A 27,636-nucleotide genomic window follows, 5' to 3' on the forward strand; every position below is an offset into this window, starting at 1 on the left:
GCCATTAGCTCAAACTCAAATAAATCCGAGCCCGATTGCATTTCTAATGCTTGTTTTGCTATTTTTACAAGACCGTTTTTTTGTTACTTTCACAGGTGACATAGGTTGCAATGTTTATCCTCTTTTTCAATGTACATTTGCATAATCGATCACCCTAAATGTTTTTCGCTCCATGGGGCGATTGAGCCTGAAGCATTTCCAAGTTTGTAATGGTGTTTTGTAAAGACATTTGAAGCATAAGTAGAATATAATGAACATTTAAAAAAAAAAAAAACTATAGAGTTAGTAGGTGTTGCACACTGGTAAGGCATGGTGAATGTAAAATCACACAGAAAATGTAAATTAATTGAAAAATGCTTGTGTTTTAAAAAGACGGTCTCTATTTAATATGAACATAAAACAAACAGACAAGAGCCATCTAAAAACAGGAGTGAAGATGATACAGATTGGTAGATAAAGCAGTGGAATAAAAGTAATTAACTCAAATTTGATCAACACATAACTCAAGGCCAAAGAGGTTGTCATATTTGTGGCATATAGTAAAGGAATATGGTCATGTTCATCAACAGTTGAAAGGTACATCTTTAAAAAAAAGTGGTCTAGCTCAGAAATGGTGGAGGAAGCTGTTGCTGTCCCTTAGAAGATGGTTGTGGAGGGCTTACCAGGAAAAAGTAGGGCCTGTTCATGCAGCAGATGGTTCTGTCTCTAGAATGGGTGGTAAAAGAGGGCAAGGGACATGGCACTATTAAGAGGGAAATGCGAGATAGCGATAGTACAGCTTTGTTTGACCTTTGTGTCGTCAAGAGGAAGGAGTACGCTGTGATCTGTAGTGAAGAGCCTGAAGTTTGGTTCAAGAACATGAATAAAGCTTGCATAGCATTTAATCTGGAAGTTGCAGAAAAGTGATTATCTTTGGTTGGATAATGTGGAATGTTAGTCATTCGGAGAAAAGAATGTGTTAGAGTGTGACAGTTGCTATTAGGTTGTCATGTGATGCCTTGGGTTGTAACCAGGGTCAGGTGTGGGTCGAGTGACATGGTATGGTGGGCCATCTCGGGAGAAGAGAAGTGCTAGAAAGGGTTTGGTTGGGTTTTTAAGGAGGCAGTTATAGGGTTAAATGAACTAATTGTTTGTAAATAGAAGGCCTAAAATGGCTTTGGTCACGCAAGAACCATAGTGAGAATCCAAACTGGTAGTGGCAAAGAAGAAGCATCAGAAGGATCAAAAGATGGACAAATAAGCCAACCCATGTAAAATATTACAAATTCATAAGTTTTAACAGAAAATCAATGAGCCATTATTAGAGACTCATCAGACTTATGTGGTACGGGGTCTCACAGTGTATATATATCTGTTGCCTATGACTATTCGCAAAGTGGTTGGTATGCCATACTTTCGTCCACACATTTTGGACATGGTAAGATCAAAACCATGAGATGCATTTCATGGCTTTGAAAGGGAAATGCGATCTCAGAACTACGTGTAACATAGTAATGTTATCTTTATAATGCATACAATGGTCTTGAATACACAGGTGACTCATTTGTATTATCGTCTGGGAACTGTTCATCTAGAGGATTTCCTACACATCGAAAAAGCTGGTAAAGGCATCATTATATCAGAGTATAGGTTTTTCTGAAAGAGATAGCTGGATTTATAGTACAAGAATCATGCCTCATGTCTAGTATAGTGGGACACAGAGCTATTGGTCATAAAGCATATATGCCTATGGTCATTTTCAGAGATGAAACCATGACAATTGCATTGCTAAACCTGATTTTCAACATGACAAACTCATCAGCTATATGGTACTTGGCAAGTTGCAATGTTCAATCTGATTTCAACAAAGTAATATGATTCACTGTTTCAAGCATAACATGGTCTAAAATATGGTAATTACTCAAGTATATTCTTAAGTTGAAACACTTAAAAATACTAAACAGGACTGGCATATTGGGGGGATAAGGACACCTAGAAGATTTAGACAACAAAATAGCAAGTAAGTGCATCAATAGTTATAACAGTGTACATTTCTCAGAGAGGTATAACATTGGTATATAGTACAAGGATCATGTATCATACGGAGTATAGTTTCTATACAGTGTTAAGTATCACATTTGGATTAATACTTGATCTGCTTAATAATGGCTATGATAATATTATATCATTTGCTAACTCTGTTTTAGTATATTGTTTAGTATATAAAGTGAATCACTATAAAGTATATGCACAATGAATCAAAGTATCAATCTGGGCGAGGTCTTGGTAGTAAGTAGTCTGAGACCAAGGAATATGAAATTGTGGTGTTTACAATATGATAGAAATCTTTAATTAGTAAGTCCAGAAGTGCATCTCTGCTTTCCTACTGAGGTAATAATGAACAGTATCCATTTATTTTATTTTATTCTGATTAGATGTTCACAACCCCCTACCATGGAGAGTTTAAGTCCCTGCTCAATGGCAAACAAATCAAAGTAACTGCAGTGTTCATCATAATATTTTGACAGTGGTAGGGTAGTGTTCAATTTATGTATGTTGTGGTAATGTTCTTGAAACGTGGTCTTGGTCTTCTTAGGGTGCACCGTATTCTTTATGTATATCTGTTCACATGGGAGTCGGAAAAAGGTAAATGAAAAAGCTATTGTTGCAGTTTACACAATGATGAATCTTGAAAAGGGGTCTTTTCTTATATTTATATTGAGTAGTTCAGTTTTCCCTAGGTTGTTGATACTAAATCTGTGGCAGGTGTAGAAGCCATTTGTTCCTGTGGTCGGTGACTTCGGAATACGATTATTTTTCGCATTTGCATGTCAAAATAACCAAGCGAAGTCCTTATTGCACTGATACAGAGGTTGGTTTGTAGATGGTACCAGTATTTTTTTTTAGGACTTTAGAGATGTAATGATGGCCTTGATAAAAGACAGTGATAAATCAAATACGTTAATTTGCTGTTGGCGGGTTTTGGTGGTATCTAGAAGGGTAGATCTGTTTCTGGTGCCAATCTCTTCTTTGGTGTTCAGCATGGCTTCCTTACTGCATCTTCCTGTCACTAGTCTTTCATTATTTCTTGGGATTTTGTTCTGTAGCATGCATCTTCACTACAGTTTCTTTTGGCTGTAAGTTCCTCCTTTGGAATATTGGTAATGGTATATGGCACTATTGACATGAACAGTTGAATTGTCTGTAATATATTTCCTATGAAATATAGTTTGCGTTCTTTGATTATGTACATAGATTGTGAAGTCCAGGAAGTCAACTTAATGCTTGGACATGGAAGAAGCAAGATAGATATTCATTTCTTTCCTGTTTATCAGAGTGGGAAATGTATGAAGATGGGATTGTTGACCATGTCTTATTATTACGATATCACCAGTTTAATAACACTAATAGATAATATGGGGTGTGAATTCTGGAAATGTATCACCAAGTGTGTTTCTGCTTCACCCATCAATCAATCAATCAAGCCATTTGTATAGCGCACTACTCACCCGGGAGGGTCTCAAGGCGCTTGGGGGGAGGGGGTATGCTACTGCTCGAACAGCCAGGTCTTGAGTTGTTTCCTGAAGGCGAGATGGTCCTGGGTCAGCCGAAGGTGGATGGGGAGAGAGTTCCAAGTCTTGGCAGCCAGGTAAGAGAAGGATCTTCCTCCGGCTATAGGCATAAGGTGGGGTAGAATATGCACCCACCAAAGTCTCCTTTTTTATTTATTTTTATTTGAAGAAGGAGTTCTTGGTTAAATGAAAAGAAGTTGTTCTAGAAGCAGAACTCAACATCTCCAGGATCATTTTGTCGAGAGTCCAAAAGTGGACAAACCGGGTGCATAGGGCCTTTTGTGAGGCCCAAACACCATCCTCATTTGTGATGAAGGTGTGAAGGCTGGTAACACCAAGTACAAAGTACAGCTGCAATCCAACTTCATTAACTTTGTCAGTATGCCCTTTGTATCTTTTGTACATGATGGTAAGTTCTTCATGAAAGGCTAGAGGCATGACAAATAAGTTACTTACCTTCACAAATGCTTTTTCTGGTACAGACTAGATCTAGCCACAGATGTATCATTTTTTGAATACTCTCTAGGGGTCAAACTGGTTCATGAAACATTTCAGCCTTGGCACACCGATAGGTGGCACCATGTAGCTCCACATTGACTACTTCTGCTCTGAAAATGACATGTGGAGCCTTTATAGACGCCACTTCCCCTGCACTGACGTCAGTTGCTTTTGAGACGGTTCGTGCCACCAGGCGCAGAGCCCTAAGGGAAAACTGATGTGAGTAGTTCGTAGATGCCAACACCAGAACAGAGAGGATGGGAGGGTCGGTGAGGAATCTGCGGTCAGATAGAGTCTCTATCTTAAAGAGAGTTACCAAAGGTAAGCAACTTCTCAGATTCCTTACCTTCTGAATATATATCAAAGCAGTACCCATATGGAGGTGAGTGTGGAATGGCAAAAACCAGAAAGTCCTGTAGGACCGAGCAGGCAAAATGCCCCTGTTCAGACAGTAGTGCTTTTGAATATACTGAGGGGCATCCAGATAGCTGCCTTGCAAATGTCTAGGACAGGGACTCCACGTGCTACCACAGTGGTAGCAGCTTTGACCCTGGTAGAATAAGCATGGAGTCCTTCTGGAGGATGTTTTATTAACTAGTGCATAGCAGATCTTAATGCAGAGCACGATCCAGAGGGAGATATCTCACTTATGCACAGCCTTGCCTTTCTTCACTCCAGAGAATCCCACAGAGATAAAGGATTTATGCAGAACCTCAGTGCTCTCTTGGGGTCCTAGCGATTGAGTTTTTTCTCCTCTTCAGAATCGAGAGGCTGAGCATAGAACACAAGCAGGGTGATGTTTTGACCAACATGGAACAACAGCACAACTTTAGGCAAGAAGAATGCCCACGTCTGCAGAACCAGTTTGTCTAGGAAGAACATGGCGTACGGTAGGTTGACAAAGAGCTTGAGGCACACTCACTCACTGCGCCAATGTAATAGCAACAATAAAATCTGTAATGAGGATGAAATGCAAGGAACAGCTGTGAAGTGGCTCACATGGAGTGCACATTAGAAATGTGAGGACCAAGTTAAAGTCCCACCATTGAACGACAAAGGGAAGAACAAACATGCTAAACCTTTTAAAAAGTGCCTAATAACTGGGGACTTAAACAAAGAGGGCTGATCTGGCAACCACAGAAAGCTCAAAAGAGCTGAAAAGTACACTTTAACTGTGCGCAGAGCAAGGCCTTGCTGGGCTAAGGACACCCCAAACAACAATACATCAGAAAACTTTGCCAGGAGGGGGTCTACCTGCCGAGCATCGCACCAAGCCACATATTTGCGCCAATGACAGGTGTATACAATTTTGGTTGAGGGACACCTGGCTGCCAAGATGACCTCAACCACCTCCAGAGAAAGTCTGAAGGTGTTCAGATGCAGCCGCTCAATCTCCAAGCATGATGGCGGAAACTGTGAAGGCCTAGGTGCAGAACCCTGCCCTGTTGCTGTGATAGCAGGTTCTCCCTTACGGGCATCCTCATCGGAGGACAAAATCTCAAGCCCAGGAGTTCTAGATACCATATTCTCTGTGCCCTGTCAGGGGCCAGTACGATGACTTGGGCCCAGTCGGTCCTGGTTTTATTGAGAACTGGGGGCAGGAGTGGTATAGGAGAGAAAGCATTCCACTCGCAGTGGAACGCATCTCCAAGCGAGAGACCTCTTTGAAATTCCAAGGCGCATAAGAGCTGAGATTGCCCCTACTCTACGATGACGGAAATATCAAGCCAAGGTTCTTCCTATTTTCAGAAGTGACATTGTGCCACCTCAGAGTGTAACTGCCACTTGTGAATCACCAGCGGCCGATGGCTCAGCTCATCTGCATGGCTTTCAATGATCCTATCAAGTCGATCCCCACCAGGAAGATCCCTTGGTGATCCAGGCATTTACAGAGGTGCAAGGACTCCTGGCACAGGGTCCCTGACCCCACCCTGACCTGTCTGTTGCAGTACCACATGGTGGTGGTGTAGTACATGAACAGAGCATCTGTACCAATCTTCCCTTGATGAATGGACCACAGGTTTTAAACGCCAAGCAGATAGCCTTCGGCTCCAGAATGTTGATATGGAGCCGGGACTCTACTGGCCCATTTCCAGTTCAGGTACAACCACTGCAGATCTTTTGCAGGCACCTCCCGAAATCTGAACGTAGTCCCTCTAAGACTTCAGATACCACTACAGAGCCCACGTATGCCTAGCGGCATGCTCGATCAACAAGATGCAGGAATCAGTTCCAGCAGCCTCAAAGTTGGCCTCACTGAAATCCAGGGCAGAGGCTAAAAGATCAGGATCACAATCTGAATGTCCTGGACTCTCTTTCCTGGAGGAAAGGCACGAAACCGGACCATGTCCAGAATGGCTCCAGAGAAGGGGGGCATCTGAGAAGGAAGAGTCGGGGGCGAATCTGGCACGTTGATAGTGAACCTCAAAGATGGCAAGAGGTTTGTTGTAGTCTGAAGGTGGGTTAAGACTGTCTAAAGCGAGCCCACCTGCAACAATAAGTTGTCGAGGCTGGGGAAGATGTGTACCCTTGACTACTGAATATGTGCTGCCACCATGCCAACACTTTCATGAACAATCAAGAAGCATGGTGAGACTAAACGGGAGCAGATGAAAGGGAAGCTCCTGTCCCACCACAGTTGAGCCTGGTGGACGGTTATATGGAAATAGGCATTTTGTATGTCCAACACCACCATTCGGTCTGCAGGGTAGAAGGAAGACGAGACCTAGACTAGTGACAACATTTTAAGGTTTTTCTTTATGGAGGAAGGAGTTGAGTGTGTTCAGGTCTAAAATAGACCAAAGGTCTCCGTCCTACTTTGGAAGCAGACAGTAGTGGGAATAGCACTATGTCCTACTTCTGGCACGGGCACATGCTCAAAAGTCAGTTTGGTCAAAAGGGCTTGCACGTCCTGCTGCAAAATGGAAAGATGGCAGTCCATCAGTGGTAGGGGAGACAGTGTAAGGTGCAGTAGTGCAGAGAGGAAGGGTAGGGCCTGCCAACCAAGCAAGAATCATTGACTCTTCCCTCATACTTGGTGGGTGTGCTGCACTAAGGGCACGCTAAAGTGGTTTGGCAGGGAGGGCAGTGGACTGGGTGGTAAGTTGACCTCGACTTTGGGGTTTTGAGCACCACAGCTGCAACGGCAAAAACTGCTGGGTGCTATGCTGGGTTTGGATTGTCTGACAGTATGGTGAAGTCAAAAAATGGAACGGTAGGACTGATGTGGCTACTGAGTTATGACAGATCATCCCAGGTAGCGTGCTGTAGCCCTGCTCTCCTTGAACGACTAGAGTGGAGCCTGCATGTCCCTAAACTGGCGAGTCCCGTCTAATGGCATGTCCATGAGGGACGACCATACATCGCCTGAAATACCGGTGGACCACAGCGAAGCGTGGGGTTGTATGGTGACACTGGTGCCTAAGGCCCGTCTGTTGGAAACAGTGGTATCCAAGCCACAACGAATTTGGAACTTGTCACAAATGTCCTGAATGGTCTTGGCAAGGACCAAACATCATCAGTGACACCTGGGAGGACTGAAGCCACCAAGTCTTAAAGGGTGTGTGAATAGTGCCCCAGCAGACAGGTGGCATTTACAGACCCTAGTACCAAACTGAGGATGGAAATAATCTCTTCCTGGAAGTCTCCTTCTGCTTCGGCTCCTTATCGGAGGGAGTAGTTGGAAAAGTGTTGGGACTGGTTTTGCTTGCAGTTTCCTACACCACCAGGCTTTCAAGTAAGGGGTGTCGAGCTAAAAATGCAGGGTCGACTGTGGCAGGAAGCTGATGTCGGGAAATTTGGCGGATTGACCCCGCGGCCAGGGGAAGGACTGGGCCATTGCCCACAACAAGGTGTCTGTAAGAGCCTTGTTAAATGGTAAGAGAGGCCCAGGAGATGACTGCTCAGGCTGAAGAGCCTCCTTAAGTACATTCGTCTTGAGCTTCAAGATGGGGAACTGGAGGTCAAGAACTTCGGCCGCCCTATACATAATTAGGGCTCCCGGTTTTATGGTATTTATTTTTTTGCCATTTCCGTCTGTATTTATCCATATTTATTTTTTGGGCAATATTTCTGTATTTATCCACATTTATTTTTGCCACAAGAAAAAGAAGCCGCTACAGCTAGTATTTTTCCGCATTTATTTAAATTGACAATGCACACTAGGCCCCTAAATTCAAAAAGCGCAAACATCTTCACCAATCCTTCTCTGGGCAGCAACCAAGATGTGGAATAGCATTCATCCGTCCTGAGAAAGGTCCCTACAAACAGCACATTCAAGAGGAATGAAAGCGCTCCTAGTTGAACACAAAATTACAGTTACCATATCTCACACCTTGGACATGCCTAGTTCTCAATTGTGGTTCTGGAACATCCCACATAACAATTTCCGTAGTCTTTCATTGTTTCTAGATTAGATCTTAATGTCTAGCATTGAACAGGAACCACTGTAATCTAAGAATGTCTGTTTGCTGCTCTAATCCAGCCTGTTCTCTGGGATTAGAGTACGTGTGGGTAAAATGGCATTTCAAAATATACAGTCTTTATGTATGTATGCTTACTAGTTTCTCCTCTTTGCATCACTCCAATGCAAAGTTCTCTTAGGTAGCGTGATGTGGTCTGCGCTCCACAAAAACCTTAAATAAATCAATGAACACTAAAGGCAAAAGCGCGATTGGTGTGAAACTTCCACCCTCCATACATACACACGTCACTTCCGATTTACGCTCGTGTGGATGTGTATTCAAAAACTGTCTCTAAAGTGAGCTGTATCTTAAAACATTTCTCTAGGGGAACATGCACGATAAATGTCTGAGTTTCTTTTACATCCATCAAGAGGTTTGAACGCACACCGAATTTTCACCAAGTTAGTCCATTTAAAGATTTATGTTTAGCAACTGCGTGCTTATCACTGGGTGCGTGCCTTGCCCTATGGCACGCTTTTTCAATGAACATCAAGAGTGTGGGGCGGCTTCAACTTGCAACCCAGTGGCACAGCGAAATTCTATTCCAAACACATCTGAACGTTCCACAAGTTTACAAAATGTATTCTGCGCTTTTTCTCTCGTCATCTTTCTTCAATGAAATCACACGTGGATGTGGCCCTGCTATTTCACACACTTCCAGTGTTCTGAATGTGCCCATCCGGACTTCTTTTCTTTTACACCATGGTAACAACGTCCTGCTCGACATACAAACTTAAAAATTAATTGACCAGACCACCCGGGCGCCCCCGCACCGACCCCAGCCCCTGGCACTAAGGTATTATAAACATTGGGATCTCTTAAACAGACACCGAGCGCCCAATAAAGGATAGGAAAGCTTCTGGGAGCTATCTAATAAAAGAGGTGCCTCTCAAGTTCGTGTTTTAAAAGCACCCGCGCTTTTGCACTCCTGGGTTGGGCAAGTTCAGAAGGGGGCTGGTAGGGGACTTGTGGGGGGGGGGTGGGGGGTGGGGTGGGTGGGTATGCGGATGAGGGCCTGGTGGGGGTACTTCACAACATGAGGTCAGTCGAGGTAGACTGCGAGGCGGGATGATGGAGGAGAGAATCACGGTTGGAGAAATGCGTAAATAAACACTTACAACTCCAAGGCCAGTTCATAGGCAGAGAAACCATACATGCTCACAAGCCCCTGGCAGGGAAATCAGTGCAGGGGCCCCCATGGTGATTCAGTCGCTCCTCCACCCGCTGCCCGTGCTTTGAGAGCCGAGGTGATGCCCCCAACTGTGCGGCCCACGCACTTCAAGCAGAGCCGCCACAACAAGCAATTCTGACTCGTTAGAGACTTATATTGTGAATAGGAATGGCGGCGGGCTGGCGCAGAGATAAAGCCGACGGTGGCAACAGTAAGGCGCCTTCACACCTGGTGGTCCGTAGTGCAGGGAAACAGGCATCTGTAGTGCAGGCAAACAGGAAGAATAGGCAGGTGCGCCCGCGAAATAAAGGCCAGAGCGCGCAGCAACATTTAGTAGTATTTTGCCGTTTATACATATAAATACAGACAAAGGAAATATCGAGTTCCGTCTGTATTTATATGTATAAATCCGTAAAAACGGAAAACCGGGAGCCCTATACATAATCATAGCGTTGGAAGCACACTCCACAATGGCAAGACCAGGGGGTGAGAGGTTTCAAGACTAAAGGGAGGTATCAAGGCCTCTAGCCTCCTGTAGGTCGTCATACCACTCGTCTTCGTGAGAAGTTTGGCCAATCTCAATACCCACATCATAATAGTTATCTTAATCTGTGACAATCAGGGAATGCAGCACGTGCTGCTGCTGTTGTGGAGGCAGATCAAGCAGAGGAAATGGAGTGTCACAGCAGCCTGGCCCAACTTAAGTCGAAGTTGAACTGGTGCCGATTTGACATCAGAGGACAAGTGGGGCCTCATCTTCCAGAGTCGACTGACGGCATGGGCGTCGATTGCGCCAGGAATCGTTGTAAAGTGCGGAGCCTTTAACCTTTTAGGTGGAGATATAGGTCTCAAAGAGACGGGTTCGGTAGCTCAGGACCCGCGTCGGGTGATGCAGAAAGAAAGAATTGACATCAGCATCTGGGAGTGGCACCACTATAGGCGCCACACGTCATTTCCAGAGCAGAACTGTATTAGTGTGGATCCACATGCCACCACCTACAGTCAAGCAGCAGTACTGCTGAAAAGATTCAGGATCTGCTCTGACCTCTAGAGAATATTCAAAAGGTGCGGAATCTGTAGCTAGAAGTCTCTATCAGCAAAATAAGGCAATCCTGTGGCATGTTATGTAGTAGTGAACAAACAAGGGTATTTTTCCCAACTATGTGGCCATAAGGAAGGACCCTTCACAAACAGTGAAGGTATGGTAAATAAGACATAAAAAGCATCAAATAAACTCAAAATGATTGTGAAAGCACCAAAAGTTGTTGAGTCGTGTTTTTACAAAATCCGACCAAAATGTAGTAAAAATTAAGGTAAAATGATCGGTGCCTAATTTACGAAGAAAAAAATTGAAAGAACAGCCAATCAATTGCCAAATATGGGGCTTCTAAAAAACAGGGGCCTGGATATGGGGTTTACAGACAGTGCCATTAATACATTACTGTAAGGCTGTTCTCCCTATTTCAAAACGTTTAAAAAAGAAAACATTTTAAAGGCATTGCTCTCTGTTCAATTTCATAGTTTATTTAGCCATTGATTAAAGGAAAGTGGTGCAGCATTCCATTTGTATACGCCAATGGAGACTCTGAGATAGAAACAGAAAAAAATCTCATGTCCATCAACAATACTGCAAGTCAGAAAAGAATGATTTGGTTCTTCAGAACAGTAATAAAGAATCACAAACACTGCACATGTTCAAGGTATAACTCTTTTCCATCATTTACAGTATTCATTAAAATATATCCAATGTCTACAACAAAAGAAAGTATCATGAAGCTTTCTTTCTTACCTTATCAAAGGCATAAGATGGTCATTAAACTGCTTATCAAACAAATGAAAAATAGTATTGGCCTGTTGGACAACATCAAAGAAATAAAGATTTGCATTCTTTGAATCCGGTGAAGGAATAGCTACAATAGAAAAGAAAATATGTATAGCTGTTTGAGGAATGAAGAGAAACAACAGATATTAACATACAAGGAACAGTGGAGGCATATCATTTGAGATCGCCTTAACCTATTGTGGTAAACATCTTGAAACTGACATACATACAGCATAATCACAACAAAGACTATTCAACTGCCACACTTTAACTTGTCAGTCAGTCAAAAAACAACTTTATTTGGTTTATCACAACCATAAAGCGCACAGTAAAATTTATAACGGTCACGATTTAAAAACGTAGTATTTCCAATAAAATTTGCAATATTACAATTTCTATAAAATTCCCAAACCAGTACCTACCTCGAGCATTTGTTCTTTGTCCGCTTTCAGAAGTAGGTTGTTTACCAGTGTCATGAATTTTACACCACGACAAATTAAAATATTTGATGAGCCCCCTATCCAGCTTATTACAGCCTGCCTGCAAGTGCGGATCTTTAAGTCATTTAAAGATGGTTTTAGCAACTTGCTTCTTTCGACTATTAAGGTGTCACAAACACACATAAAGTGGCATATGGATTCTATACAATAGCCACATAGACGACAATTTTCAGCTTGGTGTTTGCTTTTCCAGGTGGGGACCAAGTCATTTGAGTTGTGATCACCTAATCGATACAACAAACTTCTTTTTTAATATTAGTCGAAAGTGGGCCGCTAAGTAGGCTTGCGGTTTTAGGTTTGTATGTGAATTTATTATAGCCCAGGTGTGGCGACGTTTGGTCAATCTTCTTTTGTCGTTCAGGAAGGATAATTTCTTGGCCGAGGCGTTGCACGCTCTGTTGAATGCTGTTCTTTCCATCTTGCTATTCCAGGCTTTGTCAATCTCTAAAGTTTCCAGAGCTGTACACAAGTTATCGCCCCATGTGTTTGGTGTTTTCTGGTCAAACTGAGCCCTTATTTCGGTCCAGCATAAGTTGTTCAGTGATCCTGGTTCAGATTCTCGGAATTTCCTGCACAATTTTGCAAAAGTTGCTTTTCTTTGATATTCCTGGTTCTGGAGACCAAATTCCAAGCGTATCTGTGGAGGAGGCTCCTTTAGGGAGGTTAAAAACTGCTTTATATACTTTTGGCTGCAGTTCGTTAAAAATGGCAATTTCTTGACCATAGCAATCAGAATACTGAAGCACACCCAGTTTTTTGTTTTACTAATTGATTCCTTTTAACTTTAATCCAGTTTAGCGTGCATCACCAGTTACGTGTTCCGTTCCGTTATCACGCATTCCATTTAATCTTGAAAATAGATGTCCCGCACCTTGCAGTTCATTTTGAGTTGCACAGCTGTATGTACATAGTGTCGCTAATGATTCACTTTCACCAAAGTTTTTCAACATTTATCCATGTTTATTGTCATGATTTAGCCAGGTTTCATTGTCACGCCAGGGCCAAGAAATTCATATGAACTTATGCGTTCAATTACTTAATGATTGCCCATCCAGGCCTAAACATGCGTAATGCTCTGAATCTCGAGTCCTCCACATTATACCAGAATTACGTCACACCCAATTTCTTGACCATGCCATATTTCAAGGACAGAGTTGGGAGCAGTTGTGCTGCCATTATTTTCAAAAGGGGACCATGTGAAGGACAGCCACACTTTGACTTAAGATGGGTATGGTGCAGAGAAATTAAACAATGCAAGATCACCTTGTGATCTCCAATGTGGAATCTCTGACACCCTCCAAAATGAATTCCCACTTAAGTTTGCTCTTATTATTGCTTCTTATTCAGGAGGAAAGATAAGTAGTGGTGTGCAGACTCTCTAATGACTGGCAATACAGTTACTACTGTATCCTCCACCTGAGGATACCAGGTCAGAAATCAAGGACATGAAAAAAGGATGAAACTAGGATTTGAAGGCAGAAAAATCAGCACTAGTGGGAAAGACCTGGATGGTTGGGGCACACTCAACACCTGTGATGAAAACAATACTGGAAGTGGTGGCTGTGGGAAGGCGGGAACAATTACAGTGGTGGTGAAGGTAAATAAGTAACAAAGAAGGCAAGGCTGGAATATGTTGCTTAGTTACTACCCAATATTTGGTCACCAGGTATCTCTTTGCTCAGTCTCCTCCTGGAGAAGACTTTGCCATGGAGGCACCACTACTTACTAGGAGCTGTACAGTTCTCCGGTCCTTACTATATACAATTCAATCTTTTAATCCTTTTCTTTTTGCACGCCTTCATCAGCAAGGGCAAAACCAAAGACCGTGTCTGTGAAGACCAACGGAGAGCTGTTTTTTTTCCCATTAGTCTTACAGCAAAGACCAGCCATGATAATGAGGTTCTTAATTTCAAAGTCATAGTTGATGGCACTGGGGTTCTTTACTACAATATTATTATCTATGATGCTAAAGACCTCATAAACTACAACATTTGTGTCTGTGTGGATGAGGACCATATTATCACAGTTGTAATGGTCATTAACAACATGGCGACTCTTCAGTAAAAGCCAATTTGGAAATCTGCAGATTAAATGTTTGGCATATGTATTATTTAGTGATAATGCTTTTAACAGGAGTCCATCATTATGACCAAGGTCACTAATTAAATGAATGACACCACGACAATTTTGAACTGTAGCATCAAAGAGTTAGTATTACAATGTGCAGTTGTAAAAAAAAAAAAAAAAAAACAACAGTACGTAAGGACCATTGTTTGCCCCTACAAAAAACAATATATGCATACATTGTTTTATGCATGTCCCACATGTTTTCTACAAGAGGTGGTGTGCAAGACAGATTACCACAAAGTATATCTTGCCAGAAGTAAAAAAAAAAAGAAGTTAATGCAAAGGAGAGATAGGTGTCCAAGAAACACATGAAAAGTCACAGTGACAGAACTGAGATTGTTTTTTTGTTTTCTGCAAATTTGCATCTTTGCATACTGTAAATAGTTCCATCGGTTCGTTGGAATGTTTGCATTGATTTATTTGCCTTACAACTTTATTTCATTGTGGGCATTGATCCTGAGCTACTCTTAAGGTGCATACTGTTGTACTGGCCTAGGACATGAGGTGGCATATCATGTTCAGAATATTTTATAACAAATGAGTTTTGAAAGCACAGGAGAGGGGACTTCAGATTATGCCTCTCTATCAGACTTCTCCACAATTCATGTCCCAAGCTCGGAAAAGGTAGAAACGTCTCTTACTGCAAAAACTGGTTGGTAGCCCTAGGGACCCGGAAATGTATTGTCCAATTTCTAAAGTGCCTTTACTTCTAAATGTCCTAGAGCAGGTTGCAGCGATAAAGAGAAAGAATTATCTATGTGGTAGAAGACATTTGGAAATGGGCAATCAAGATTTCAACATCATGGACTACACAGACAGAAATAGGCCATGTTATAACGCACACATTTACAATGCATGCCATTGTGACGACTGCATTGTTACACCGCATACCATTACAACGCAAGTCATTACAACCACTTACTGTAGGGGTGGTGCTGGATTATGGAATTGTATAATATACTATTCAAACTCCAGCCTGTGCAACAGTAGGGAAGGTGTTGTATTTTAAATCCAACCCCTTATGCCCCCTACAGCAAGTCGTTGTAACAACTTGCGTTGTAATGGTATGCAATGTAGCAACACAGTCGTTGTAATGGCAGCCGTTGTATGACATGCGTGGTAAATGATTTTTACCTACAGACAGCATTAATGGATGTTTAAGCATTTCTTCCACACATCAGGGACAAACGTGATCACCCTATACAGCTGGATCTATATTTGATCTTTACTACTATAGACAAAGCCATCATGTTACAGGGATTGAGAGAGATGCCTGGGTTGTTGGATGCCACTGATAAATGGTTTGTATCATTACTGGAGATCTTTCAGCTGTAGAAGTGCTGAGCAATGCAGAACCATGAGTAAGTCAAGTACCCTTTGACATGCCCCAGAGACCCTAACTCACATCACTACTATTAGAGACTTATGTACAACCACTACATGAAAACGAAGACATTTCAAACATATGCCAGCAACACACAAGTAGTATTTAATATTTTCTAGGATGGAGGAAGAAACCAAAAATCTTTAGAGGATATTTTTCACAAGACTCTTTAATGATCTAGTTGAGCCTAAATGAGGAAAATATTCAATCCTTTTTTGCTAGGAGTCAGCAATTAGGAACATTAAATAAAAAACTGCCACCCATTTTTAGGTTTAGCCTAGCGACGCAGCGCATGAGCAGTACGCTAGCGAGACTATTGTCGTCGGTTTTGCTTCGGAAGCGGGGTGGAAGCTCCACCCATGCTTCTGATTGGGGCGGGTCAAAAATGCGAGCTTTTCTTTGGAAGGGAGGTATGTTTTGTTCCCTCCCTGTCTACTGCTCGCCGTGCCTGCCCAGACAGGAGATGTGCACGTGTACGACGTCTTGCTCGCAGCGTTTCAGCACAACGCGCGCATGGCGCGCTTTCACTTTCTTTTGTGTGGCGCGCTTTCACTTTCCAGAGTTTCGCTGGGTGTCTCTTTTGCTCACGGCGTTTCAGCACAGCTATTTTTTAGGGCTCAGCTTAGCACGTGCCGTCCTGGTGCACAAAACATTGTGGTACTTGCTCTGTGTGCACTGATGCACGTATGTTTGCAGGTCTGTGTGCACACGTACCTGTTTACGTTTTGGTTTGTGAACCTAAACGCCACTCAGTGTGCTGGTCGGTACGCACATGCTCCTTTCGGTGTGTGTGCACGATACACGCCACCCCTTTTGCTTTGCCAATCCTTGTTTCAGTGTACGATTGAGTGCTGCTTTCTCCGATATCCGTCATCCTGCCTTTTTTGATTTTAATTACACGCTGCGGAACTCATTGGAATTGATTTTAGCAGTGGTTTAGAAACATCCCTTCTGGGGGACGTTGTCTTCAGGATTACCGGTCAGCGGCTCAATGTGAATGGAAAATTCACCTCCAAACAGGGGTTAAAGTGAGCCCCTGCGGCGCGTGGCAGCCGGGACCCCACCCCTCAAGGGGGGGCTCCTTTCAACTCAAGGCCTAAGAATGTCTGTGGCGCACGGAAGTGTGGGTCGCGGCCATGTTCAGAGGGAGGTCGCATTGTTTGCTAGCTGTGTGTGTGTATAGGACGAGGAGTGGGGGGTCAGGAGTTCATGTACAATGTTGGTGCTCTGCATGGGTTGCCCACCCGCTTAACAACTCAGCTTTCCCAGGTGTCATTGATTTAAATAAACAACCATTACTGCTGCCCATATCAATTCTTCTTTGTTTGTTGGGGGGGTGAGGGGAGGTGCGTTGACCCTGCCGGGTGCTAACTTCTTCTGACCTGCAAGTCGCTCCTGGTGTCAGCATCAGGTGCTCACCTGGCAGAGACATCTTGCCGAATTGGAGAGACCTTTACCTATTTTTTTAGGACATGGGAATGCCTTTAATTATGGCACTGCATTGAGTTAGGTGGGTAAGTCGCATCTGTCTGCAGTGTGACCCTGGGCATGTCCCCTCCACCACCCCTGCAAGACTGAGGCACCAGGAGTTCACGCATTGATCATAGTGAACGGCGCAGGCGCTTTGTTAAACAGCTCCCGGCTGCTTCCAGTCCTGCAGCCGACGCTGGACAGCCACAGCCAAGAGTATCGAAAAGCGCCGCAATGCCACACTACAACTCTGCGATACGCAAGCCCTATTTAACCATAACAGCTTCTGAAACTACAGGCCCCAAAATCCAAAGTAGTGTGACGTAAAAGCCAGGATTGGCTGAACATTGCACACCTGGGCTGGGGTAATGTTGTCTGCCCTAATCGTCTTTTTCCACTTTCTAGATCTTGTTCTCACACACTTCATTCATCTCACTTCTCCGTTCTCCCTTTCTGTGCGCCTTGTGTTCTGACCGTCTCGTGTTCGGTCTTCCCTGTGTTTTTCACCCCTTGGTCACCTTCCTGTTCTCTCTCATTTCTCATTTCACATCTTCGCTATTATCACGCGTCTCCCTTTCTACCCTACTTTCCCTCATCACTCCTCACATGTATCTCTTTTTTCAGTCGTTTTGTCTCCCGGTCTCTCACTATCTGTTCGCATTCCCTCTACTTCAGTTCCTCTCTCTGCCTTTCTTTTCGCATATCCAAGTTTCAGCTCTTCTCTCGCCCTCTCTTCTCTTTGTTTTTCTCTGGTCCTTGCTTCTCTCTGCTCCTAGCTTCTCTCTGCTCCTAGCTTCTCTCTGCTCCTAGCTTCTCTCTGCTCCTAGCTTCTCTCTGCTCCTAGCTTCTCTCTGCTCCTAGCTTCTCTCTGCTCCTAGCTTCCCTCTGCTCCTAGCTTCCCTCTGCTCCTAGCTTCTCTCTTATCCTTGCTTCTCTATTGTTCTTTGCTCGTCTCCTGTCCTTGCTTCGCTGTCTGCCATAGAGGCGTGTAAATGTGTACTTTTGAATCGTACTGTAGCTCAGCCTGCGTGCGCTAGTCACTAGCAGCTAGTGGGACACGATTACACAACCGCATGTTAGCCAAGCATAAAGGTAGGTTACTGTGGGGAAGTGAGCTTTGTGGAGTAATGCTGTGTTTTGGGGAGCCGTGTTGTGCATGTGTGTGTTTTAAAGGTGCCTGCAGGAATAGCGCACGCCAGGGGCGGGGCCGATGGTCGTCACGCAGGGAGGTCACTCCCACCATCCTTTAATTGAATTGAAGAAGATTTATATCGCGCATGGCTGCCCCAGCACCGAGGCGTCCCAGCGCTACAAAGGACCAGAGAACAGCTAAGGAGAGGAATTAAGCCAGGAAGAGGCAGGTCTTTATAGCTTTGCGAAACGACAGATGGTTCTGGATACCTCTGACTGACACTGGGAGAGAGTTCCAAAGTCTAGCTGCTAAAACTTTAAATGAATGGCCTCCAGCTCTGGCTCTTAGGACTCGAGGAGTACATGCAAGTACTTGGTCAGCTGAGCGTAGAGGGCGCAGTGGGACATAAAGCGTTAGCAGATCTGTCAGAACCCAAGGCGCTTGGTGGGTCTAGATTTTATGGGCGAAACACAGCATCTTAACCCCTTCACAGCGGGAGTAATTCCCCTGCTGTGCTGGGGGGCGGGGGAGCGCGCACAGCGCCCCGGTGCTCATGACGAGCTGAGCTCGTCCCGGCCACACCCGTTTCTGTGGCACGCTCAGCACAGCGGGGGAATTAGCCCCGCGTACGAGCGTGGCGGCCGTTATGACGAGCTGAGCTCGTCATGAGCACACGTCCACCGTGCCTCATGACGAGCTGAGCTCGTCATGAGCACGCATGTGGTTAAACCAAATTTTTTTTCAATTGCAGCCAGTGTAGCTTAGGTAAGAGCTTGGACACTGAGCAGGATTTCGGGAGCACAAAAAGAGTGCGAGCTGCCACAGTTTGTATTCTTTGAAGGCGCTTAATGCTGGATTTGTTGGCGTCTAAGTAAAGTGCGTTTCTGTAATATAGCCAAGACAAAATTGCCGTATTGTAATCCAAAATAGTCTGGCGAATTTTGGATCACAAAAAGCCAAGTAGAAGTTTTAGTCCACGCAAAAGTCCAAAGCAGGTCCCTGCAACTGATTTGGATTGAGTGTCAAAAGACAAACTACTATCAATCCGAAATCCTAGGTTTTTAACTGGCTCTTTAGATAAGGGTGCCGGTTTTAGCTTATCTGGCCACCACTGCTCTGACCACAGATCACAGTCTCTCCCCCACAGTAGTATCTCGGACTTACTTGCGTACATCCTTTGACCCCATACGCTCTAACGGGTGGATATTAGGGAGAGGCAGGTGGGCCCCACCATTTTACATTAGGCCTCTGTGCCTGAGCGTGGTTCGTGATGCGTCAGCGCGGTCCCATTGTATGTTATAGGAGAGATTCAAATTGTAATACTGTGGTCAGTCAGTGCTTTTGATGGAACAGGAGAATTGCAGGTATTCACTCTTTAGAGTGCCTGTTTGCTCCTAAGAAGTGCCAGTACTTTCCATTAAATGTATTGCAGCAGTGCTGAAGTGCTGGTACTCTCCCTTTCAAATTTAAAAAGTGCAGGTACACAGCACCGGACAGTGCCTGCACATTTGAAGCACTGGGTATAATGGAACCTGAAGGTGCATAGGAGTGCCAAAACAGAGGTTGGGGGTGCATTAGAGTGCCAAAGCTAAGGTTGGGGGTGCAGTCTAGTGCCAAAGCAGAGGTTGAGGGTGCATTTAAATGCCGAGGGTGTTTTCGAGTGGCAAAGGTGAGGGCGCATTCGAGTGTGAAGGCTGAGGGTGCATTTAAATGCTGAGGGCGCATTACAGTGCCAATGCTGAGGGTGCATTTGAGTGCCAAAGGTGAGGGCGCATTTGAGGGCCAAAAATGAAAATTGTCAAAGCTGCACCACACCACTGTCCTGGCAGGGAGTCAAGCAACTGTGCACCAGTAGGGTGTTGCTCACAATACTGTGTAATTTACGAAGGTAATCCAACCAAACACAGTGGGCCGGCCTTATTCATCTATTATAGATAATACACAATCAGTGGTTCAAATGGGCAGAATCGATCAGCACATCATGCCCTACTCCCACTTTTTGGTACAAAAAGCAAATGTATCTGAAGGGTTAATGCCGACCTCGAAGTTTTTGGTAAACAAGCATTTGCAGTGTGTTGGACTTGGCCCTTTTTGGCCCTTCACTCCTAAACTTTTTTAAATGTGACCTAATGTTAGTTGTTTTTGGCTTCTGCGCACTTTAACACTGTGTCCCAGTGTAAAGTGCGTGCACACTAAGTGCATGTGGTGAGATTGGCCTGCCCTCCCATAGGAATGCATGGGGGATAATTGTGTCCCTGGTAGTTCCTGATGTGAGAGGAGTGCAGGGGCGAGTTTGGTATGTGCAGATTCGTGAGAATAAATGCTGTGCAATGGTGTGCACAGATTTATTGTGTCTAGTGGAGAAGTGCCACTTCTAAAAGTTGGCATGTCTGTGTGCAGTGAATGTGAAATGCCTGTCTGGCTTGTGAGTGACAGTGGCTGGCTGGTGTGCCTGGCTCCAGGAGTCAGGATGGGTCTGCCCGGTGGTGAATGGGGAGATCTGCATGTAGATGGGAGGGAGGAGTTGCACCTGGGACCTGAATAGGGCTGTGCCTTCCCTCCACAATGCTGGCTCCGCCCCCTGTGGTGCGTCTGATGTCCCTAGCCTGTCCTGTGAATAGGGAGAGGGGCTGAGCACAACAAAGTGCTCCAGAACCAGTTGCAGCTGGTTTTCCCCTTGCCCTGCAGCCCGAGACAAAGGAAATCTGGGAATAAGAAGGGGCTGTGACCCCATGAAAAATGTTCTCTCTTGATCCTGACTAAAGGGGGGCCGGCTGCTGGGCGCCAGGAGGAACCACCACTGGGAACTGCCTCCCTGCTGGAGGGCCCTGTGAGCTGGCCCCTGGGCCCAGCCTTTGCCCCCCTACATTCTAAAGACTATCTCTGGACTTTGTGCCCCAAGCACCTGAGAAGCGCCACATCTTCATTGGCCTAGGGAGCGCTTTATTCTGGTGCGGAGAGGAGCAGCGCTCCTATTCTCAACTGCGGCACGGATCTGCGATCCTTTTTGCACGGTAATGCCCGGCGTGGAGATTCCCCCGCAACCCGCCTCATTTTCGGCACGGGTGCCCACCCCACGTCTTTGCTGTGTCGTGTTTTTTGTTGATTTGTAGGCGTAGCTGGTGCCCACCCTGCATTGTGTGCCTCACGGGTGCCTACCCCGCATATCTGCTGATTTTTATCCCTAGCAGGTGCCCACCCTGCCAGGGACCTTGCCGCTATTAATTTCCCCTAGTGGGTGCCCACCCCACCAGGGACTTTTGCAGTTAAACGGGTGCCTACCTCGTGTTGTGCCCAGAGGAAGTCACCGCCGCTGGCCCCGGAATACCCGGACGTGCTCCCTCTGACGTCACAAGGCCGCCGCGCTGGGATTGGTCCCAGCTGCGGGCGTTGCCTCGCAACGAAGGGAGCTCGACTGCCGGCAGAGCGAGAGGAGGCACAGGAAGGCTGCCAGCGTGACGCGGGGCTCCCGTGTTAAGGAGGAGAGCCCCGCATGTAGCCTAAGACGTTTTGAGTCTCACAGGCTCCGTGTCCAAGTCCCGGTCCCAGGAGAGGGACTGGGCGAAGAGCCCCTCGTGCAGCAGCTGGAGCCGCCCGGAGACAGGAGACCGCGGGGGAGTCCCAAGTGAGTGGGACGTTACACCCCCCCACCTCCCTCCCCATCGCCGGTCCCTGTTCTCCCTGAGCTGTCCCGCAGTGCAGCGGACCGCTCCGTTGTTTTCAAGAGTCCCCCGAGTGGGGCTCAACGGCACAGTGGTGCCCAGGCCTATTTTTGCACACTTTTCATTTAGGAGGGCCCCAGTGAGGGGTCAGGGGCACAGTGGTGCCAGGGCTAATTTCCTCTACAGCTGCCCTGCCTGGCAATGGGCAGCTGCAACGTTGAGCCTAATTGGTATAAGGATCCCCAGAGCGGGGCCCAGAGGCACTGTAGCCCCAGTGCTTGTTTTTTTTTGGCATCATCACCTCAACTGCCCTACGAGGGCAGCTGCAATACTTGGGGGGCCAGGCCAGTTTCAGAGGCCCAGAGAGGGGCTGCTAATTTTACAGCTGCCCAGCAATTAGTGGGCGGTAGGTAATAACGGGGTGAACCCTTTAGTTACCGACCTGGGTCAACATGTAATTACAAAAGAGGTGGTCGGTTACAAAAACATAATCATAACAATCATTTCATCAGTCGATCGTTAATAGGTACACGCATAAACCAAGTAAATATGAAACTGAATTTAATTCAGCTATACACAGTGATATCCAGTACTTTCACAAGTATTATATTTTAGTTCATACAATACATGGCAATTGGTGGAATCATCATTCAAAGTGGTGCTCAGTGGGTGTCAAAAAGAAAGAGGGGTTTAAGATTCAGTAGGGTAGGGTGTGGTTGGGATAGATGGAGGGACAAAGAAAAGGAATTGTGTCCTGTAGACAATTCTAAATCAATCTTAGAGCATTTCCAGTCTATAATAGATCAAACTGTTCCCTATATAAACAATACACGAAGGCCATATATGGCAAATTCTATTGTAGCGTGTATGTTGAAAATATTATAGTCGACGTTTCGACCCCGATGCGCCTTTGGGGGTGTCTAGATTCTTCTATGGACGAGAACCATAGATGGATGTATGAAGTCCCAGATGAGTGAGAAAAAGACGTTGCCGCTGAGGACTAACGCCAGCAGATCCACAGATGGTGTGAGTGACGGACAACAATTGATGATTCCACCAATTGCCATGTATTGTATGAACTAAAATATAATACTTGTGAAAGTACTGGATATCACTGTGTATAGCTGAATTAAATTCAGTTTCATATTTACTTGGTTTATGCGTGTACCTATTAACGATCGACTGATGAAATGATTGTTATGATTATGTTTTTGTAACCGACCACCTCTTTTGTAATTACAGCAATTAGTGGGCAGCTGCCAAATTTAGGTCCAGACTCTTGCGCACACTTCTGTCGCTGCCTAGGCAGCTAGCCCTGACTATTTGGACATAGGGCGTTGGCCCTGGCAGAGGCCAGTTGGCCTAGGGACAGTTTTCCTGTGTTGTGCCCCGCCCTGGGGCGCACTGTGTCTATGCCTAATGTGATTCTTGTGCAAGGTGATTGGTGATTTATGTTTGTGATTATAATTGCCTAATGTGATTTATGCGTAATGTGCAATGCATTTATGCCTGTGATACCTCTAACTGTGTTTTTATGCTTAGGAGGTTGTTTTGCCTAGTATAGTTTATGCTAGTGAGTTTATGTTTTCCTGCGTGATCTATGCCTTTGGTGATTAGTATTGCGTAGTGTGTTCCTACCTTTTACCAGTGGTTACTGGTTGTGTTCTACAATTGTTATTTTGTGCTACAGTTATTCTATGTGCTGCATCTACTATTGCCACTAAGGGCTGATTCTGACCGTGGCCCATGTGGCCCTGTCAGGTGTAAATAATCCCCTGAAAATACTGCCCAGTGCCAGTTGGCACAGTGTAATTGTGTGATTATGATCTAATATGTTTATGGTAATACAAAGGCTATTTTTATATATAACCTTGTGTGGAGTTCCTTTTTGTGATGTGCCTAGTGTGTTGCTGCTGTGTGTGTGTGTTGAGCAAACGCTTTACACATTGCCTCCAGGATAAGCCTGACTGCTCGTGCCAAGCTGCCAAGGGGGTGAGCAGGGGTTATCTTGGTGTGTAACTCCCTTGCCCTGACTAGAGTGGTGGTCTCTCCCTGGCTTTGGCACAAGCCTCAGCCAACCAGAGATCCCATTTCTAACACAGTGCAATAGGTCTCGCATTCTGAAACTTTAACCTATTGGTATTGTAAACGACAATGCCCTTTATTACTGCAGGTTTTTAAACATAAATAAAAGGCATTGTCATTTACAATGCCAATACCTCAATATCGCGCAATTGCGATACTTATTGCATTGCAAATGCTTGTTCACAGTAGGACCTGTGTAAACCAAATGAAGGACATGATTAAAGTTGTTTGCTTTTCAGGCCAGGTTCACAAAGGTAATGATAAATCTGCACTCATACAAGTACTATTTCTCACAGAAGATGATTTATGATTTTCCCCTACTCACAGAATTCATCTGTAGTGTTAGACCTGTCAGCCTTAGGGTGGTCTTTCCCCAAACTTTTTGTCTTCCTCCTCCATTTTTAGCTGATCTCGCTTTTGCTGGTCTTAGGGCTCTGTGGACTTTACCACTGCTAACCAGTGCTAAAGTGCATGTGCTCACTCCTCAAAACTTGGTGACGTTGGCTTATCCCTAATTGGCATTTTCACTTTAGTTGTAAGTCACTAGCAAAGTGGCACTGCCTGTGCCCAAGGCCTGTAATGGATTGCTACCAGTGGGCCTGCAGCACAAATTGTGCCACCCACTTAAAAAGCCCTTTAAACATTTTTCAGGCATGCCGTTGCAGCCTGTGTGTGCATTTTTAAACTGCCATTTAGACCTGGCAAAATAACCTATAGCCAGACCCCAACCTTTCTTTTTTAATACATACAAGTCACCCGTAGGGGAGGCTTTAAACAAACCTCAGGGCAAGGTGCAATGAACTTTAAAAGTGGGACATCTTACGGCGAAGGTGGATTTTAAATGACATTTTTGAAATTGCCACTTTTAAATAGTTATTTCAACAGCAGTGTTACCTCTGACACCATAAATCTCACTAAATTTTCAGTCACAGATGTCCCTTTTATGGAGTCTGTGGTTTCATAGTAAATGCTTATTTTTTCTTCTTCAAATAACTTTTTAACATATAAGTGTCCCTTTTAAATAGTTGGCATCTTCCTGCCTTAGCCCTTTAGTGCCCGTAAGCCTGTCACTGGGTCACACGACTGGATGTAGCTGACAGCTGGCTATGTGCTTTCCTCCTAGACAGCCACACACAATAGAGAGCTTAGGTGTGCCTGGATGAGATGAACCATGAGATGGGAGGGTGGAGCTGAGCACCGCTCTACTTACACTTGAATAGGTAATGTCCTGCCTCCATGCAAGGGGCTGCATATCCCCAGTAGTTAGTCTGGAGGCAGGAAGGCAGGATGCCAGTGGGCCTCAAAGATAAACATTTAGAAGCTTCTCCTCCACTTCAGTGGCACAACTGGGTATTAAAAGAGGGATCTCAGACACCAACCCTTCAATATCCTTCTGGACCTGTGGATACTCAGCCAGGAAGGAGGACTTCTGCATTGCTGTGTTGACCTGCTGCCGTCTTGCCTGGGTGGGGAGGACTGGACCGGCATCTTTTGAACCCAGAAACCCTAGAGTGACTTAATGAGCTAGTTGGCTGACCTGATCTGAAGCCTTAGGAACACAACAGGCGTCAAACATCCTTGCAGCTGCACCTGGACTCGGTCATCTGTGAATTTAGCCTGTCAAGTACTGCCACTTTCTCCTGGGCCCTTGGAAGTGGCCTTAAGATGCTCTGCCAGCCTCTGTGGACCCAGTGGACCCGATGCATCTCCTCTGCTGAGCAGCGCAACCCTGAGCAGAACAGCAGCAGCAATGTTTCTGTGGATTGAAACCGCTGCAAAGACCTACATCGCAGCCTGTCACCACATTGGAACCACTGATGCACGACGCATCCCCTGCACGGGCCCTTGTATCCCACATTGCCTGCAGACTGGACAACACCACCAGACTCTGCATGGCAGCTCCTCGAATCGACGCCTCGGCACAGACTGCGTAATGCATCCTTGACACGGGTCTTTGGATTGCAAGCCGTAGCTGGAAAGATCATCGACGACGACGCAGAACTTCGCACCGCAGCCTTGCCGTGTCTCAGAACCAACGTATCTTTGACATGGATCCTTGCAACACTCCGCAAAAAGGGATTTAAGGCACACTGTTCTGTGGGCCTAACTGAACCCTTGCAGATGACCGGTCCGGAGCAACCAGATATCTACAGTTGGCACTTTGTACTTTTTGCAGCTATTTTCATTAAATCTTTATAACTGAATATCTCTGCTTACTGACTGGAATTTTGTTTTATTTATAAAAAAAATACTCTTGTCCTGAAGTGTTGTGAGATCATTTTGTGGTTTGTTTTCACTGTGGTACTGTTTGAAGTATTGTAGCTATATTTTACACATTGTCCCCTTGGTAGCTTGGCACGAGCAGACAGGCTTATCTCAGAGGCAGTGTGTAAAGCATTTGTGAACACGTACAGTAATACAGTGTAAACACTACAATTGGACACCACACCAGTTTAGACAAATAAGTAATCTTTATCTAAACCAAAACAAGACCAAACAACCACAAATCCACAATACAGTATCAAAAATATCCTTAAAAATAGGTTATTCACTCAAATAGAGGTTCTAGAAACATAACTCCACCAGGAGTTATCCCAAAGAAAGGTGTTGACCGCGAGGTGCGCGGCGTCGGGCCCGGAGTCAAGCAGACCCACAAAGAACAGTACCTTGGAATTGATGAAAGCAAATACTGTGCACGGCGTCGGGGAGGTGAGGCTTCGTTAGCGGCGAGGCGGCAGTTCTTTACGACGGTATAATGTCGATGGATTCGAGAGTCAACCACGGCGAGGATCGGCTCCGCGTTGATGAAACATCGGCGTTGCTGAAGTGGGAGGTGCGGGACGGTGCGTCGTGGACGTCACGATGGGTGCCCTCGGCTCCGGCGCAGGCAGCAGCCTCGATGACGGCTTCGGAGTCAATGCGGTTTGGCGTCAGGCCTACGATGCAAGTCGGGTGGTGCGCCCTGCTCTTCACGAGCGGTGCCCAAGGCTTCGGTGCAGGTTACGGTGTTGATCGACGGTGTTGCAATTTCCTTCCGTGGCAGCTGAAACAGCAGTTCTAGATGCAGGGAGACAGAAGGGATAAAGTATTTGTGTCCTCGAGACTCCAGAACAGGAGGCAAGCTCAGTTTCAAGCCCTTCGAGATCTTCCTCAAGATGACAAAGCAAACAGCAACGTCCTTTTCTCCTTTCCTTGGCAGCAAGCAGCCACGGCAGGCCAACCCCAGACAGCAAACAGCACAGGGGCAGTATTGCTCCTCAGCTTCTCCTTGGCAAAGGCTTCTCTTGATTACCAGAAGTGATCTAGCAGTCTAGCGTCTGGGCCTCTCTTTTTATACACCAAAATCCTTTGTTCTCTGAAAGCAGAGAGTGTCTGTACCTGGCCAAAACCAGTTCTGTCCTCACTGGTGCAGCTTCCTGGCAGGAGGTGGAGACAGCATTGTTGAAGGCAGACCAGTCCCGTTCAGATGAAAAGGAAATCTCCTCCCCCTACTCTAAATGTAGGCCAGGTCCATTTGGCCCAGACCTGACTCATCAGAACTTCAGGAGCCACAGCCCCTCTCCAGCCCCTATAATCCAAAAGCCAGACATGCAATACACAAACCTAGCAGAGGCACACTGGATGGTTAGGCAAGAAAATATCTACTTTCTAAAAGTGGTATTTTCAAACACAGAATGAAAAAGTCACCCCACTAAAAGATGCACTTTAACATTATGAGTTTAGGCACACTAAACTTTATTTTTCTACCTTGTTCCTTGGCCAGTTATTTTT

The 27,636-nt window shown here is 45.3% G+C and overlaps 1 protein-coding gene across 1 annotated transcript in view; it reads right to left on the bottom strand.

Annotated features, from left to right (window-relative positions):
* EXOC5 (exocyst complex component 5) overlaps window positions 1-27,636 on the bottom strand; it is a 159,563-nt gene that overhangs the window by 34,386 nt on the left and 97,541 nt on the right. Inside the window, exon 14 of the mRNA XM_078660366.1 lies at window positions 11,473-11,593. Coding sequence (XP_078516492.1) covers window positions 11,473-11,593 — 121 coding nt within the window. The remainder of the gene's footprint in view (window positions 1-11,472; window positions 11,594-27,636) is intronic.

Source organism: Lissotriton helveticus, chromosome 9 (genome assembly GCF_964261635.1).
Source record: "Lissotriton helveticus chromosome 9, aLisHel1.1, whole genome shotgun sequence".
NCBI lineage: Eukaryota > Metazoa > Chordata > Amphibia > Caudata > Salamandridae > Lissotriton > Lissotriton helveticus.